Source organism: Poecilia formosa, unplaced genomic scaffold, assembly GCF_000485575.1.
Source record: "Poecilia formosa unplaced genomic scaffold, Poecilia_formosa-5.1.2 Scaffold55, whole genome shotgun sequence".
Lineage (NCBI taxonomy): Eukaryota > Metazoa > Chordata > Actinopteri > Cyprinodontiformes > Poeciliidae > Poecilia > Poecilia formosa.
The window spans coordinates 1,540,841-1,559,598 of NW_006799994.1; the positions used below are offsets into that span (position 1 = coordinate 1,540,841).

Sequence of the window (18,758 nt, forward strand, 5' to 3'; positions counted from 1 at the left end):
GTGATTCCATACTTTTTTCCTCAGAATTGAGTGATTCCATACTTTTTTCCTCAGAATTGAGTGATTCCATATTTATTTCCCTGTGCTTGGTCAATAAAAGTATCATTCACTGACTTCCACAATATTTTCTCTTCATTTCTTTGAGTGTTCCTGAAAGCCAACAAGTTGCACTTTGGAACGACCTTAATGTTGTATCATTTTTTTGATTTGAGTTTGTTTTACAGCATGAAATGTCTGAATGAGTGCTCATCCAAGACTGGTGATTCCATACTTTTTGCCAGGGGTTGTATTTAGGTTTCATTGCCTTATTTGAATTTTCTACATCCTTAAAGGCACCACAGAGCATTTTCAAGCAGTTTAAATCTATCTGAGATGTTTTACTCTCAGTTAACGTGTTTCTTGTTTCTCTGCTCCAGAGATTCACTGAGCTGGGTGTCTCCTCTCCTGCAGTCCAAGGCCTGACCCCGAGGTGAGCAGTTCACCTATAATCAATACGTTTAATTGAGTCTGTATTTTATGACACCACGATGATGTCTGTTTGGATAGTTCCAGTGGAATCTCCTGCTTCACCAGTTTGAATGTTTTCTACAGAGCTGGCTGCTCATGAATAATAAAAGAAGCATCATCGTTAATTTATGAGTTTAATGGATCAGATCTAACCAGAGATCGTCAGAGTGCACAAACATCTGTTTGTAATTTTGGAACATTTTACGCGTATTTCTTGTGAAAAGGGGCCTTGTTTAGTTTCTAGCAGTTCATAACTTCTTTCACATGAAGTAAATTCACACCTTGGCTGCAGTAAATGTGTGACTGAAGGATTTTGTGTGCTTCAGGCAGGGCCTTGGCTCCAGCTTCCTGCCACCAGGAGAAGCAGCAGGCCTCAGCGAGTCGCTGCAGCCGGACAGCTTGTTCTCCAGCAGGGCGCTTTACGCCAAGGAGCTGCCCTCGTCTGCCAGGCCGCGCCCGGTGGGGGGGACCACAGGTAGGGGAGGGGCACGTCTGAAAACGACACATTTACACACCTGCTGTCATGAATTACTGATGCTGTTCTGCAGTTTCAGCCTTTTAAAGGTTCAGTTTACATTTCAGGAAATAAACAAAGCAGAACTGATACTTAAATGCAAATTTCACAGTTTCTGGAGAAAATACTTTTGAGGACAAGTTACAATTGTTCATTATCATTATCCATCATAAAAACAACTCCTGTGGTGGAAATATTAGTCAGACATTCTCTTTAAAATGAAGCGTGTCTGTTAAGCATGGTGTAAGATCTGTGATGCTGTGGGCCTGTGTCCCTTCCAGAGGACCTGAGGATGTTGTTAGAGGTAATTATTACATTGTTGAACATTTCCAATAAACTCTGGTGACTCTGGGAACCAAACATATTTTGCCAAGTCAGAAACGGTTCTCCTGTTTCTGTCTCGCTCTGCAGCGAATGAATCCTGAGGAGAAGAGAGCACCAGAGAAAATCTCTATTTTCTCCCTTTCAATAAAATGATCCAAGTTAAATGACATAATTTTTCAGTGTGAGATTATACAGCTATGAATTAAGATTTTATTTTTATGCATTTTACGGATGGTTGCCATGGGCGACAGTTAGTGTGGCTATTATACTGAGCAGTAACAGTTAGTAGCTGCTTTAGTTGAATCATTTAAATAACTTTGGGTTAAGCGTGCTGGAGTAACATCTGAATGATCTTCTCCTGTTTTAAATTATTCAAGAGCTGACTTTATTCCTGCATCATCACGATTTAAATAATGTCTTTTGGCTCTTGGCATCCTGAGTGAAGCGCTCGGCTGACTGACCGCCCTCTGGACTCTGCGCTGCGGACCGAGTGCCGGGTGATCTAACTCTGCTGCGCTGTGTGTCTCCAGGTGCTCAGCTCCATCACCTCACACAGGTGGGCCTGTCCAGCCGCATGAACGGCTACCCAGCAGGCATCAGGGCGGCTCCCGGCCAGAACGGAGGCCTGGGCTGGAACCACTACCACACCGACAACTTCTCCAGGCTGGACGTTGAAAAAGAGGCAGTAAGTGATTGTTTTACTTTGTAGACTTAGAAATGTTTTTGCTTCAACCAATAAAGAAATATGGGCTGAATGAAAAGTTTGTCTAATACTTGCTTAAGGGTTATATTCTTATATTTACTCCTATTCAGGTTTACTGAAAACATGGCTTTTAATCAAACTTGTTTAGTTGGAAGTAAAACTTTACAGTTTTCTTTTGCAAACTATTTGATGTGTGAATATTTGCCAGTTGGCTCCAGTTTCTGTGCTCCTGTGACTTCTTGACCTTCTGTGACCTCCAGATTCACAGGAGTGGGAGTGGGGATCCCACGCTGCCCCCTGTCCACCTGGACACGTCGGCGGCTTCGGCATACCTGTCGTCCCCCCTGCCCCTGGACACGTCGCCCCCCACCCAGTCCTCCGCCTCGCTGATCAAGGCCATCAGAGAGGAGCTGCTGCGTCTCTCCCAGAAGCAGGCGGCCGTGTCCAGCTACCACAGCTGAAGCTCTGGACGCCTGATGATGCTTCCCATGGAAGCTCCTGTAGCGCCGCACCAGAGGAACTGTCCAGCTACACTGAAGCAGTGGTTCACCTAATCCTCAGACTCATTACAGGAAAAAAACAGCAGATGAACTGAGAGGAAGGGTTGTGAAATGGGACACGTGTTTCTGCTTCATTGATATGGATAAATCCAGCCGTTTCCACTGTAGATCCATCATTTCACTGTATTACTTCAGACTCAGTATCCTGTCATGTTTGTATTTTACAATCTTGCCTTCACAAACAGAAACACCCCATTTATGGAAGTGTTTAACTGCCAGAGCCTAGAAATAAATCAAGAGCAAAACCTTCTCATTATAACGAGACGAGTTTTATATCTTATTTATAACAAGAAAGTTTCTCGTTAAAACAAGAACATATTCTTGCTATAAGTAGACTTATAACAAGAAATGGTCTCCTCTCCTCTGATTCGAGGCATAAATGGCCCCGCTCTGATTCTCCCTCTCATCCTGTTTCTTCTAAAAAACCCAAGAAGTGTTTCTGTTTTACTACTCTGACCTTTCTTACTTCAAAGAGAAGATATTTTGGTTTTACTGAGATATAAATTGCCATAAATTGATTTTTAAATCTTATTTAAATTAGATATTTTATTTCCAGCCTCTGGTAGTTAAAACCTTCTGTACTCCATAGTGTCCAATCATCACAACTATGAAGATCTACGTATGTAGTTAAACCAATTCATGAAAGACGACAAAACATCAGTGGCATCAAGTCTAGCTCTTCTCTAATCCAACATGGTCAGAATTATGCATACAGGCTCAGACATCCACCACAGTCAGTGATTTATTAACTAACAGGAGTATTTTAAAGTCTATTCTCTGATCTGTCTGGTTGAGTTTTGTAGGCAGACCTGTGAAGACTCTGTTGCAGTAAAGATAAATGCATAGATGAGTTTCTGTAGATTTTTAGTCCTGTAATCCTGAAAATGTTCTTCAGGTGATAAAAGACTGACTTTGTAACTGTCTTTATATGACTGAATGTTCAGGTCTGAGAACAGCACTACACCCAGATTTTGGTCTTCCTTCTTCTTTATTCAATCCACTTTGCACCACTGGCAGCAAACAGATCCTCAGCATGATGCTGCCACCACTTTGCTCAACAGTGTTACTCTTCCTTAGGTTTAAGAGCCTGAATAAACATTCTTCTTCTCACCAAAACCAAAGAACTCACTCATAAAATGTTCTCCAGATTATTTCTGGCAGGTACATCTGGGTGTCAAATACAGAGCAATGTGGAATCATGACCTCTGATCTTAACTGAGGCAGTGAGAGCTTTAGATGATGTCAAGAAGTTTCTGAGGCTTTTTTTTAACTCAGCAGATGACATTATAATCTGAGAACTGTTTCTTTGAAGGACTGAACCATGTAAGTCAGTCACAGTTTTCAGCCTGTATGCATAATTTTGACCCCAATTTGCTCCTGATTATTGTTTTTTTTTTTTTTTTTTTTTTTTTAAACACAACAGGATGAATGTTCCGCCAGTCCTTAAAGGACATAGAAAGTTCCAAATATGCGGTTAAAACCCAGACAGTTAATAATATTTCTATCCATAATGAGTGGATGTAAACTGTACGACTCCGACCATCAGCAGCTCGTTTTGTATTTCTGCCATGATTGAGCCTCGCCTGCCTTGACACTGTGATGTACACATCAAGCAAGCCTGTCAGTGTGGCTTCCATACATGATGATACTGAACATTTCTTCCTTGATTATTGCAGTAAAATCCATTTCTGTTCATTTTGATCATGTTTTTTCATGTTAAAGTTCCATGCTGTTTGTTTCTGTGTAATATCTAACCGACTGGTACTTTAATGGCCTTGGAAGGAACCTCCAAACAGTTTTCTGGGCTGGTTTTATGTATACTTGACATATATATTACTGTATGTATTAAGTATTTGGCTGTAACTTGATGCACTGTTTGCAGACTACTCACTGCAGCTCTGGTGTTTCAAAAAGAGCGAGTTTAAAAGTCAGGAGCTGTAAACTAGGACAGGCAACTTTTTTGTGTTAACTATATATTGGACCATCAGCTTTTATTCTCACAGTATTTAAGGTCTGCTCTGCCTTTTTGTACTGTACTGTACTTTTTTGTCATTTTTTGTGCTTTATAAATTGCCTCATATGATTATGTTTACTTTATTTGTTTTTTTAGTTGTTAAAAATCTTACAAGATTGCATTTTTCACAAGCAATGCCCTTGTTCTATCCAGGGGGCTGAGGTAATTTATTGAAGTGAAATAAAAGATGGAAATGTGCATTTTGAAGCAGGAGTTGATCGTATGTTTGTGGTGTGTGTTTGAGTGTTGTGGATTTGACCCGCTGTGATGTTCTTTTTAAAGCCCGTTCAACCCTCAGCATATCAGTTGATATGCTGACTGATCGTCTCAGTCAGCATATCAACTCTGCTCCTGTAAAAAACTGTTTCCATAAAAAAGCAGTCCGGATGTGGAAGAAATTGTTATGTGGAGGTGTTTTATTGGAAAGTGCTTGAAAGGCAGGAACCTTTCAGCGGTCATTGTTGTAGCATCTGGTTGCGCCTCCATCTGCGTGCTTCACAAACTCTGCCGCCACCTTCTGGTTTTCTATTGTAACTACATTTCCTAGATTTTCATTATTTGATTTTTCTCTTTTTTGTTGTTTGTGATCTGTTGGCTGGCCCAACTTTACATCTGATTCTTGTTGCATGTTCACTGGTTAAATTTCCTTTGTGTTTGTGCATGCTGTTAATTTAAAAAAAAATTCAAAACATAAAAAATAACTTAATGTATCAGTGGAGCACATTTACACATTCAGAATTACAACACATCTGAGTTAATCCTTCAGTTTATTATTTTACATTCATTGCACATTGGAAAAAAATAAATGTTTCCTGTCATTTTAGATGTTTATGGTTTACAGCTGAAGAAGATTATAAATTGAAATAAGATTTTTTTTTACACAATTAAAAGGGTACTTCATGCTTTACTACATGGTCATAGGGAAAACTGTACTGCGTTTCACAAAGGAAGATAAGCCACATAAGTTCATTATTTCTGAACTTATGTCTCTAAGAATGTCATTAGAAAGTTAAGTGGAAGGAAAAAGTACTAGAAAAAAGTTGAATAATCAAGTAAAGATGGACAACTGACTCTGTGTGTTAAGCCACTCCTGAACCAGAGATGGCAGCAGATCTAGACTGGTATTTCCCACTTCAAAGTCCTTTTTTTTTCAGATTAAAGTAAAGTTTGGATTTAATTTTGAAATCCAGATTGTGGAGTAATCTGCTGGTTCTGGTCCACTGGGTTTTATCAAGTCTAAAGTTAGAGCAGATATCAACCAGGAAATTTTAGAGCTCTTCATGTTTCCGTCTGCCAACAAACTTTATGAAGATCCTGATTTCATTTTCCAGCAGTACTATAGTGCTGACCCACACTGTTAATGTAGCGATTTCTGTTTTCATCACCATGGTAAAACCAGCAACCTGACCTAAGCTGAACCACACAGAGAATCTTGGGGTTGTTGACATCAGAATCAAAAGACAACCTGAACGCCGCAATAAGTAACCCGGGCTTCCTGAACGCTTCAGCAGAACCACGATCCCATAATGCAAAGCAGCTAATTTTGGGTATTCATGAGTCATTAGCTATCATCAAAACTAAGAAAATGAAGCACTTATCCATCCACGTTTAATCAATGTTTATTATGAGTTTCACTTTTTAGTGAAATCACCTTTTTGGAGGTGTTTTGCTGAGAAGCACCTGTAAGGTTGGCTTTGTAGTTATGACCAACAGCCAGCAGGTGGCAGCAGCTTACAGGAAAATGGACTGCAGGTCTGGCTGTATGCTAGCAGAGCGGCCTGCTGAAGGTAACTGGTTTGGTTCTCATAAAGCGGCAGCTTTAAAGTTAAATATTTAATTGTATGAATCAGTATTAGTAATAAACTATAATGACTACATGGCTGGGTATAAAAACTACGAATACTTAGCATGAAAACCTGTTGTTGCCTGAAACAAGCTAATTTTTATAAATAAAACTTACATTTAGAAAATCCGTAACTATTATCTGTAGTAAGATATGGGTCTGGTTTCAGGTTAAAAATAAATAGACTTCCTTCTTCACTTCTGTTTTATTCCATCATTGGACTTCAAGCAGCTAAAGGTCCGTCAAATCTCGTTAAACTGACTCCACAGGGGGCGGCTCTCTGCAAGCCAGACGGTATTAAACTGCATTGGTAGCGTTTATTTTATACCTCTTACACAAAATGTGGATTTTCTTTTATTTGGTGAACCAAAAGCTACTAAAATAGCACCCTTAATTATCCCTTAATCCAGATTGTTCCATGTTTAAAGCCAAACTTTTAATCAGTTTCACTTTGCTTGGTGCCAAGTTTTCATTCTTGAGTTTTCTACATTTTGTTTTGCTGCTGTAAATTTATTCTTGATAAAAAATCTACCCTGCACACACATGCGTGTGTGCTGACATCACATAAGGCAACATCTCTTAATTCTCCATTTGTGATGTCTTTTTGTTTCTTATATTTATTCACTTGTTTTTAACTAAATTCCTCCTTTATGGTGTTTATTTCTGTTGTGATTGTCAGCAGCAAAATGTTTGAAACGTGAGGAAATTTTGTCAAAAATAAAACAAAGTTAAATTTGTCTTTATTGTTTTTTTGTAAATCTATGTATTTTAAGAAATTTGGCAGCAGAAAATGTTACTTTATTATCCAGCAGCAGTTTTAGTGGCGTCATGTGTTTGAATATCTCTGGTTTAGAAATTCGATTCAAAAACTGAAACTCAGACATGGTTTATTACAGACACTTATATTGTAAGTATTTAGTTATGTTAATTTAGATTTACATTAAGTCTTTCTGAAAATGGTTTTATTAAATCATAGCAATATTAAAGGGGTTTATAAATACAAACATGCATGTACTGTATAGTGTATATATTCAGTTCTTGGGCTCCTTGTGCATAAATTATTACATCAGTGCAACAGCTCATAGTTCCTCCACTTGGTTTTGGTCAGCAAAGTGTCATAATGGCTGCATGTCATAACGTCAGTATGGGCATTTTTTCCTTCCACTCAATTTCCCATCCATATGCTAGGCTGCAAACATCTGGCTTCTGTAACAACGTGGCTATTTTTTAGACGATGTTATAAAATTCTGCATTCAAATCACATTTGATTGGTTTCATGAAACACTGAAGTTTTCTTAGAATTTTGGGTTTTCATTCACTAAGCCACAATCATCATCAACTCCAACTGTAACCAAACTCATCGCCTCAATCAGGCTGTAAAAAATGATGGATAAAAAGCCAATCTGCTGTCATCACCATTTTATGAAGAAATATAATCTAATGAGGTTTGACAGCTTTATTAGTTTTTGCTTTTTTAAACTGTTACATAAATTCAGCGGTCATGTTTCACCTGAGCCGTTAGAAGCTTCACAAATCGAGAGTAAAATAGTTTTTCACAGGACAACCGTTGGACAGAGTGACTTCTCTATTAGGAGTTTGGATTTGATTATCGTCTGATTTTAAGACCGTAACTGATATTAAAATGATCATTTCAAAGGTTAAGAACTGACTAAAGATTAACCGGATTTGGACTCGTATTTAAACATTGTAATAGTTTTAAATAGATTGTTTTATATCTTCATCCTTCATCAACTGTTAAAGGGACCAGTGTTGCAAATTAGCCGTGGATTCAGACATTAGATTATTTTGATCTATTTTTTTGTGTCTATCAAATAAACAATATTACATTGTTATACTATAGAAATAATACAAATACAAGCTTAAAATGAATGTATGTTTTTCACTGTCCTGCTTCCTGCAGAGTTTTGTCCTTCTCTGTGGGGTCGCACCCCCACCCCTCTTCCTGAGACGTAATCCCGTCTGCATGTCGTCCAGCAACAAGAGGAGTTAATCTGGATCATGATGGTAATTACCTCCTGGGTGTCCGGCCCGTAAGCGGGTAAGGGAGGAGTCAGAGCGGCGCCTCTACCCACTGACCTTGGAGAGAAGCGATGAGGGGAGGGAGGAGAGCAGCCGAAGGAGGCAGATCGTGGCGGTAGCTCCCTGACAGTCCTGTCTCTGTCTCTGTCTCTCCAGCTGCTCTCGCTTTCAGGGAGAAAGACAGGATCAGCGTGACGGAAAGCCTTTGACGGATGACAGGAGAGGATTTCTTTCTCTCCACTGCGACCTCGGCACAGATTGGGGAAGGAGCCGACCGCCGCATTGCCATTCACTGTGAGTGCATGTGTCTTTATGTGAGGGAGGTGTTGCAATGAGAGGCACAGCGCAGGAATTTAGGGATGAGTTTCTCAATCAGACGCTTTGCTTTGGTAACCTGGCTCTCCTGGGGCTGACTGCACTTGATGCAGTCTGACTGCTGACGTCTTGGAGTTGTTTACATCACAGGTACTGTTCCTTTAACTAGACAGCCAGGAAAAAGGAGCATTTCTTTGACAGCCTATTGGTGGACAGATGCATTTGTTGCGGTGGTGTTGCTGGAGGAGGATGTGGTTCTCCTTGTTTACCACTGGAGCTTTTTGCTATTATGCAATTCTCTTGCATTTCATCCAGGATGTGTTCAAGGCTGCAGGATTGGCTGGTTGGCTGCAACACACTGCAGCATCCAGGCATCTTCTGCAGTGTGTAGCTTAGGAGCCAACTGGCACTGTTTCCTCTGTTTAACGCCCTTTTTGCTGTCAGTCACTGGGGATGTTTGCAACTTGAAACATCCCCATCTTGTAACAACTATTTGAAGAGAAGAAAATACATTAAAAGCATCATTTAGGTGGGTCAAATAGAAAAAAAAAAATAAAAAAAAATAAGGTGAAGGCGCAGTTAAGAGTTATGTTTTCAGTCCTGATTTAAAGAAGCCAACAGTTTATACATGTTTCAGGTTTTCTGAGAGTTTGTTCCACTACTGAGGAACACAGAAACTCCCAGTGTTGGGTACCACTAGCTAAGAAGTTAGTAGCGCTAACCCTAAAGCATTAATTGCAAATATTAGTTAGCTAATAAGCTAATCTAACATGGTGTTTAGTAGACGCTAATGCTAAAGCACTAGCATTAACGTCTGCTAAACGCTAATGCTAGAAATGTGAAAAAATGTTAACAGTCCATAACCAAAACTTCAACATGTTTACAAAACAAATAAAATAGAATTTAGAATTTATATGTATAAATTAAGGGGTAGCTTAGTCCGATAAACGTTTTCAAAGTTAGCTAAAGCACTAAAGAAATAAATTAGCTGCACTGTTAGCTTATTGAAGTATTAGTGGAAGTGCGCCACCTCTGCAGATTCTCCTGGTTTGATTCTGGTTCTGGTTCTGGTGATCTCTCATTTAGCATGTTAGAGATGATGATTCATTTTCACGGTGTTGGTCAGGACTCAGGCTTCCTTATTGTGATTTATATGTATAATTTGTTGTACTTGAATTTGAGGTCTTTAGGAGTTCATAACAACATTTATGTTAGTTTCTAGACTCAAGTTAAGTTCTTCTTTTTGTGGGACCAAAACCAATGACTTCTGTTTTTTCCACTCTGATCCGTCTTCTGATGCGTATTATGGACAAACGTAGTCACTGTGGTTATGTTTTAATACTAAAATATAAAGTTTTGTGTCATCATTGTAAAATATGTTTTAGGACTGATTCTGTCTGATTGTGTGATTCTGAATGAAAGTGGCCTGAGAATACAGCCTGGAGGAACCCCACATGTAATCTTTGTGTCAAAACGCAGCTCTGAAAACACACAAGGATAAGATATATTAAAATGTTTGTCATTTAAAGCTGTTCCTGTCGCTTGGTTAGAAACCTCACTAGAAAGCACAGAAAATGTGATTTTTTTTAAATTAAATTTAGAGCATTTGTTGGTAAGCTACCATGTCAGTGATCTTTGCCGGATTTTAAACTCCTTCCCAGCTGCTTCCAGTTATCCAGGTTACCCTTGCTCTGTAATTGGGTCATTTTCTAGTTTCGCTGTGTCACAGCGGCTGCAGGAAACACAGCAGTTTCAGGGATGCTTGGATGTTTCTCTCTTTGTGGGAGCAGAACAGCGTCCGCCTGACGCAGAGCCAGCCTAAACCAGCTGCTTCACTGCGGCCGTCGGGTCAGGTAGCTCCGGCTCACACTCACCCGTCTCCTGTTTCCATCGGACCTCAAGGTCAAAGAAGCAGATCATCTGTTTCTCCTCCCTTCCTACCAGGCTCCACTGTAATCAGAGGACACAGAGTGATATTGTGTCCTGCGCTGTGCTGAGTAGGAGGTAACACTCATGTGATGCATAAAGGGGGAGGTGAATAGCTGTCATTCATGACCAAGTGACCATTTGCTCAGCAGCTGCCCTCTGACTTCAGACACTGATCCTGCCTGTCAGCTGCTGCCAGTCGTCTCCAAACCCCCCGTTCCCTGAGGACGGGACATGATAAACATGTTGATTCTACCTTAAGAGCAGCATGGTTCAAAGTTCAAAGCAGAACTGCTGCCTCTTCGCTTTGATTTTGATGGAAACTAGAATGTTTTCAGTACGTTTCAAACATCTTTTCCTGCAGTGCAGACGTTTATTTGTAGTGAGAAAATGTCCTGCTGTTCCACAGCTGATCTCTGCAAACAAACACTGGATCTTTCTACAGGATTGTCCTGCGGATCTTCTCCTGCTCATGCTTTAAGGGTGGACAGGAACACAAATAACGATTCTAGGTGTACACCAACCATTAAATCTACCCAGTTTCTTTAGTTTTGGGAGATCGGCTGAGAAACTGATCTTATCTACTGAAAATCAGCCACTGTCCCCGTTTGCTCTGCTGAGAGAGAGAGCTGACTGACACCCCACCCACTTCGTCATGCCTGCACATGCGTGGAAACAACAATCAACCCATTGTTGCTAACTTATTGACTTTGTTGCTATATTTAGCAACTTTTCAGACAAAAAAAACATTATCAGCCAATATTGAATACTGAATCAATGAATCTCTAAGCCATGTTCATGTAGATCTTTCCTCAAGTCTAAAGTTGACCTATTACACAAAATTCACATTTTGTACACTTTTGTACTTTTTGTACATAAGTTTGGTTTCCACTGCTTCCAAAAACAACCCAAGCACTTAAAAATAACCAACCTGCTTTTTTTGACAATAAATTAATGTTTTTTTTTTTACCATTTCAAAAATCGTCTGAATGTAGCATCACAAATCAGCAGGCACAGCCCATCTCCTAGCAACTCCATCCCATTACCTAGCAACCCAAGCTTAGCTCCAGCATATTTGGTCAGCTGGTTTTCCTGCTGTATGCACTGTACAATGGCTGCTGGAAAAGACAGCTGTTTTGTTGTTAAGTCACCATCCAGAAATCTTTGCTGCATTCTTGTTAGCTGTGCAGGAGGTTCCATTTCTGCTTTTCAAAGATGTACAGTTGGATAATTGTGCGGCCATTTTCATGTGGGAGTGTAAACGATGCGTTTGGGGGCGTGGCCAGCAACTTCTTCATTGGACTTAAAGAAACAGAGGCCCTAAAACAACTCAGATTATTCATAACTGAGCAGAAATCCTCATTATTAACAACGATTCTGTGCAAAAAATGTAATGAACATGTTTTATACAGACTATAGACGTATCCTGACCTGTTGAAACATAATAGAGCACCTTTAAACCACAAACTTCAACATATTTTATTGGGATTTTATACAAGATCAATACTAAGTAGTTCATAACTATAATTTTAGAATAATATGAACTTCTCAAACTTTAGTGCATCTTATTAGGATTTAACAAGACAAACCAACACAAAGCAACTCATTGTAATAAAGTAGAATAAATACAAATATGTTGTGTTTTTGTTCATGTTGGATCGAATCCTGGACAGAACCTTCACTCCATGTTTGATCGGCAGTGGAAGCTTTTACTGCTGCAGCACACAGTGATGTCCCTGCAACGCCTTTAAACAGCGAGCGGACACGCTGTAACCACACGCCATAAATCACAGAACATGCATCGGTATGCAGCGGCATCCATTAAACAGCCACAAGCTGGATTATAACTTCCTGAACACAGAAACACAACCAGTGACATTTATTTAGCCACTTTATTTAAAAATAACTCCCGTCTGTGACTGACTGATATAACAATCAAGTTTTGCTGAGCATTTTGCTGCTGCTGTTTGCTTCCTGTTCCTACTGATGAGGGAGATGCAGCAGAGCTGACCTCATCAGCAGACGTCAGCGTAATGAAAAGTGTGCTGCACTCAGCATCCACCGAAGGACAAAAACCCATGAAGGAAATAACAGATCTGTTGAGTAAAACTTTGTGATAGGAATGTAGTTCCACATTCAAAAATTTACAGTACAGTCAGTTTGTAATTCAGCTGAACACTTTATTTATTTATTTATTTATTTATTTATTTATTTAAATCTGATTCTTTAGAAAGAACAATGAGAAATTCAAGCAGTAAATGAGTTTTAGACAAAATGCACAGATTAGATCAACACAGATCTCCTCTGTTTGTTGTAATTGTTCAGCTGCTCACAGGTTAACCAAATAAACCAACTAATTCTGATTAATTTGTTACGTTTTCACCTTTCTTCTTTTATTTCTATTCTTAGACTTATGTTTTTAGGGGAGTTTGTGAAGAAGGGTTGAAAGACTTAAAAATGTAAGGACAGAAATAAAAGTAGGAGCACTCAGAATTATGAATTCATGACTTAAATTACACAATAACTACAGGAATGTGTAATTAAAATATGTTAGGAATCACAATAAGGCATAGATATAAAATCAAACAATTTAAAACATTTTTAAACACAAAAACCATCATATTTTTGTGGTGCCGTTTGTAAAGTTATATAGTCAAACATCAACAGTAACAATTTGTTTTTTTTGGCTGTAATAAGTAATAAAAGTGGGGGTTTATTTTTCAAAGTAATATTTTCACCATGTTAAACATTGATTTATAAATGTCAGTTTTAAACTAAATATTTAATTAGCAAGTTAAATATTAAGTTAGCGAGCTAAATGAGAGGATATTTAATTTACAAACATAACTCTTGGCTTCAAACTAAATATTTAGTTAGCAAGTTAAGTAAGCTAAATATTTCATTTGAATATGTGCTAACTAAATATTTAGATTATTTAGCTTGCTAACTTCATATTGAGCTTGAAGCTAAATAACATTTGGACAATTCACTGGTCAACTGGGAAAATACCAAAATGTAACAGTTTACATCCTCAGCTGCTCTGCTGAGCTCAAAACAGTTTGGCTGAAAAACTGGGTTCAAATTTGACCCGATTAATTCATGAAGATACTTTCTCTATAAATGAGTCATCCTGTAGCAGTCAGTACCAAAAACAGTCCACAAAGTATTGAATATATGTCAGTAATCCTGTTTGGTACTGGTTCCCTGTGCGTTTAATGTTATTACTCAGATTCCATGGAGTAGTTTGTGTTGATTTCTCTGAATGTCTGGATTACTTCGGTTTACACTGACATCATCTGGGGTTGAACACACTGACGTGTTTTCTCCACTGTAACTTCCAAAGGATGGGTGGAAGGAAAACTCAGGGAAGTTGATTCACCCTTTCCCTCTGTTAGTCTGTCATGATGCTCTTCCGGCTCTGGAGGAGTTGAGTCAGGAGCGCCGGATTGGCTCCTGATGATTGAGATCGGGTCTGAGCGTAGAACAGGCGCGCTGTAGGTGGGTCGATGTTTGATTGTGAGCGGACATATGGTCTCCATCTGACATCTGGATCAGGTTTCTAACCATGTAGCGTCCACCGGTACAACCAGTAGAGCAGCTACACAAGCTAAAGCCATTAACAGCGTCAGTGGCTTCATGTAGAACCACATATGAGAGCAGTTATACATGTCAGTTAAACCAAACTGGACAAGGACTTTTCTACTGACGCAAAGCACTCACTGCAAAAACACCAAACCTTACCAAGTATTTTTTATGTCTTGTTTCTAGTGCAAATATTTAAAAATACGACAAAACTAACTTCCAACTATCATTTCAGCAAGATGTGGGTCTGTTTCAAGTAAATAATTCCTTAATATTGATGAAAAAATACTACTTCCAAATTTACTTATAACAGGAAAATGTGTCCATGTTACTTATAAGTGAAATAATCTGCCAATTTAATTAGTGTTTTTCAACAATATGAATGAATTATTTACTTACTTAAAACCAGCTCCTATATTTTGCTGATGATTTGCTTTTTAGTTAGTTTTCTCCTAATTCAACTGCACTAAGATATTTGCAATAGAAAGGAGACAGGAAAACCTTCGATTGTGTTTTTGCAGTGCATGTGTTGTGATTTAGGGAGCAGCCATGAATGTTGGTAGATCTCAGACGTGATGATTCTGTTTTCCAGTGAATCTGTGTTTTGGTTTTTCACACTAACTTGTTACAGATGTGGGCGGCATTTGATTAGACAGATGCTAAACTGGAGCGAAGATGAAAAATGTGACTCTTTGGAGGAAAATTAAAATAATCCGTGTGGCCCGGCTGGTGGATGTTTTTCACTTCGTATTTTAAATTCATAACAGACGGAGCCATTCAGCATCATTATACAGTTTTTAGATCTTGACAAAAAACTGTCTGTTGGCATTTCTGACCAGATCTGATGGGAAACTGATGACATCTCAGGTTCCTGGAGCTGTGGGGACTGACTGTGACGCTTCTGGGTCTAAAGATTTATTTCTATTCTAAAATCCAGATAAAATCAGACCTCAAATAAATTCTTGTTATTTTGAAGTAATTTAAAACTGATGGTTGTGAACTTTGTTCATAAGTTAAGCAATGATGGGTCCAGGTTAGTCAGTACATTTTTACCGTTTGTAAAGTCACACAAAAGTCAAAACTTTACATCTATAATTTGGGCTATTTACTGGGTTCATTTTTCTATTCATCATTTTATCTCTTCATTTATAAATGACACTTTCCAACTAAATATTTAGTTTGGTAACTAAATATTTATTTTGAAGATAAATTAATTTTTTTAACCAACTAAATTATTTTCTCAGAGCTAGCTAAGTATTTAGCTTCAAAATGTTTGCTAACTGAATATTTAGCTTGCTCACTAAATATTCGGTTAGCAAACTAAATATTTATTTTGAAGGTAAATATTTATTTAATAAATTAAATATTTAGCTCCAAACTAAATATTTACTTAGCAAATTACATTTTTAATCTAAATATTCTGTTAGTAAGATAAATATTTAGCTTCAAATCAAATGTTTTATTTGATGAAAATATTTAGCTTCAAACTAAATATTTAGTTTGAACCTATTACAACTTGCTAAATATAACTAAATAAGTTAGTAGCTTCAAACTAGATATTTTGCTTGCTATTTAAACATTTTGTTAGAAAGTATTTAATTAACAATCTAAATATTTATTTTGACATTAAAGATGTATTTACCTTAACTAAATATTTAGTTAACAAGCTAAATATGTAGCTTTCAACTAAACGTTTAGTTTGAAGCTATATATTTATATCAAAACCAATAAAATATGTAGCTTTTAAACTAAAAATATTTTGCTAACTAAATTTTTAGTTCACTAATTAAATATTTAGTTTGAAACTGCAATGTTTATAAATGATTGAATAATATGGTGAAAATATGACTTATAAATGAATGCTCATGGTTTTGAAAGGTGAAATAACCCAAATTAATGTTCAACTGTGTAACTTTACAAATGGCTACCCGTACATTCTCCAGCCACTCTAACTCATCACTACAGATGGCAGATAAATAAATGGGTTTGTGCATAAAGTAGTGAAGCAGAGAGCAAAGCGCTGCGACTCGCAGGGCAAAGAGGTCGAAAACATGAGACAGCATCTCTGAACTGAAGAAGCAAGTTGGACACATCAACACCAACACAGGCCAGGAGTTGGAGGAGGAAGGCAGGAGGTCAGATACGGAGGGCAGATCTTCAGAAATAGATGCAACACACATTCAGACGTGACACAGAGAAACCGGGCGGAGGCTTTCTGGGCTTCACCTGTTCCTCTGCTTCCAAACTCACAGGAATCAGCTGTCACACCAACGGCAACCAGGAGAGACTCTAGTCTGGAACGATTATCCATAAGGAAAAATCCCCTTCAAACTGGGCCTGGACTTTGACTAGGCCGTCCTCCCTCATATCTCTGTTATTTCAGGATATTATACAATGATTTCAGGAAACTTAAATGACTACCAGCCAGTGTGACAAAAATTAAGAGCGTTATTCTTATTTTTTTATACGCACAGATACATAGGTCTTGTTGGCTAGAAATACAATTAAATCTTGAAAATAAATATTGTTTCAATATGTTACTCTAAAATCAAAAATAATAGAGAAAAACATGAAAAATGTCACTAAGTATTGAAAAAACATTTATCCTGAACAAAAATGATACAGCAAGACAAGCACACAAAGCAAAAACACAAAATCTTTCCAAGTATTTTTGGCCTAGTTTCTAGTCCAAATATATTAGTAGACTTAAATAAGACAAGACTAGCTGATGAGTAACTTTTAAGATAAAGGAGTTTGTTTAGTGGTTCCACCAGCAAATTATTCCACCTACAGCAACACATTTCCCATGTTTTAAGTGAAACAATCTGCCAGTGGAACCACTACTTTACCTAAAACAGGCTCTCATGTCTGGTCCTGAGATATTTTCACTATAAACTAGACCAGAAATACTTGGTCAGGTTTTTCAGTGGAGCAGCAGAGGCACCTGAAGGTGTGTGAACGCCTGACGGGTCGGTCAAGTCCCAGTTGTACTGAGAGGATTCATGAAGAGTTGTGACTGAATGTGAGATCGGAGCGGTCGGGTCGGACATGGTGCGGGTCCCTGCTGGGCATTCAGAGCGACGCAGAGACAGGCGTCTGGAGAACGGGTCGGGATGAGGTTCATCCATCCTCGTCATCCTCACCTGGCGCCTCTCTGGCTCTGTGGGAGTCTTTTCTGCCTAGAGTCATCCTGAGAAAGTCAGAGGCTCTGGACTCGGTTCTGGTTTGATTCATGCACTCGTGAGGTTTTTCCTCAGAAACATGAACCTCAGGCTAGATAAGGTATCTGTCTGCAGAAAAATAAAACTCCTCTCCATTTTGTGTTTGTGTTAGTCCTGAAGGTACGACGAAGAGTCCGATTACCTCAGTGAAACCGGCCTGGTTCCACATCTGCTCCTGCTGCGTACACCAGCAGATCGGATGTGACGTCACACTGTGTGGAGTTAATGTTTCTATGGTTACCAGTGAAATGAAGGCCGGCTTCATGATTTACAGCTACCCGAGGGTGTGTTATGCCACACTAGCTGGGTGAGAAGATCATGGCGGCGGCTGAAATTAACGCTGTTCTTTCTGAGTTCATGTCTGCATTCAGAGGCAGACGCTGTGATTATCGTCTGAGCCTTCGGTCCGGGAGTCTGGCTGCCAGGATGACTGAAAAGGTCCAGGATCTCTTACAGTTAAAGGAGTTTAGCTCCTAAAATAACCTGCTTTAAGGTGGAATGACTGAAAAAGTAAAGTTTACTTAATACATAACAAAAAATGGAGCTGCAACTGTCTTTAGTAGTCAGTTGTCAACTGGGACAATTTGCTACTTTTTCATTTAACCATTTAAGCCTTTTTATGCAAAATTAGAAAATATTAAAGGTGCAAATAAATAATTAACTCAATTCATTTTTTAAATAAGAAAATAAACGTTTTATTGCCTAAAATGCCATCACAGCATTCATTAATGAATGTTTGATAATTTGCAGCATAGGCTGCAGATAAATTCTAACGTTAACATGTGAAAAGTTCGGCCTTTTCTGTTTGTCTGAACATCAGTTCAATGTAGAGTTGATCTGCTGAATATGTTTTTTATTTAACTGGTTAATAATTGAAGGCAAAAGGTGCTTATTTATTTTTTATAAGGAATGTGAACCACGTGAAACTAAAACTACCATTTGAGGAGTTCTGGGTAGAACATATTTAAAGACGAGTTTAAATATTTAAACTCGTTTCATTTAGTCTTAAGTTCAAAATGTAAATATTTTTACGCAGTTTGGCTTAATTACTGCTCAGAGTATGTTGGTCTGTTCTCTAGTTAACAATTAATTGATAACTACATTATTAACACAGTCAGAGTGGTAATTAAACCAAAACTGCACAAAATTGTATCTTAAATTTAGCATCTAAGGTATAAAACAACGTATGTCTGTAAATATTTTCCCAGA

At 38.3% G+C, this 18,758-nt stretch overlaps 2 protein-coding genes across 3 annotated transcripts in view; both read left to right on the forward strand.

Annotated features, from left to right (window-relative positions):
- Window positions 1–4,829, forward strand: part of LOC103138856 (UPF0606 protein KIAA1549) — a 37,622-nt gene extending 32,793 nt beyond the window's left edge. For both annotated transcript variants that reach the window (XM_007553216.2, XM_016672054.1), the window contains 4 exons: window positions 417–469; window positions 834–982; window positions 1,876–2,030; window positions 2,309–4,829. In XM_007553216.2, coding sequence (XP_007553278.1) covers window positions 417–469; window positions 834–982; window positions 1,876–2,030; window positions 2,309–2,509 — 558 coding nt within the window. In that variant the 3' untranslated portion in view covers window positions 2,510–4,829. The remainder of the gene's footprint in view (window positions 1–416; window positions 470–833; window positions 983–1,875; window positions 2,031–2,308) is intronic.
- A 3,675-nt stretch (window positions 4,830–8,504) lies between these two features.
- Window positions 8,505–18,758, forward strand: part of mical3a (microtubule associated monooxygenase, calponin and LIM domain containing 3a) — a 98,874-nt gene continuing 88,620 nt past the window's right edge. The window contains exon 1 of the mRNA XM_016672044.1: window positions 8,505–8,799. The gene's annotated coding sequence lies outside the window, so the exon portion shown is untranslated. The remainder of the gene's footprint in view (window positions 8,800–18,758) is intronic.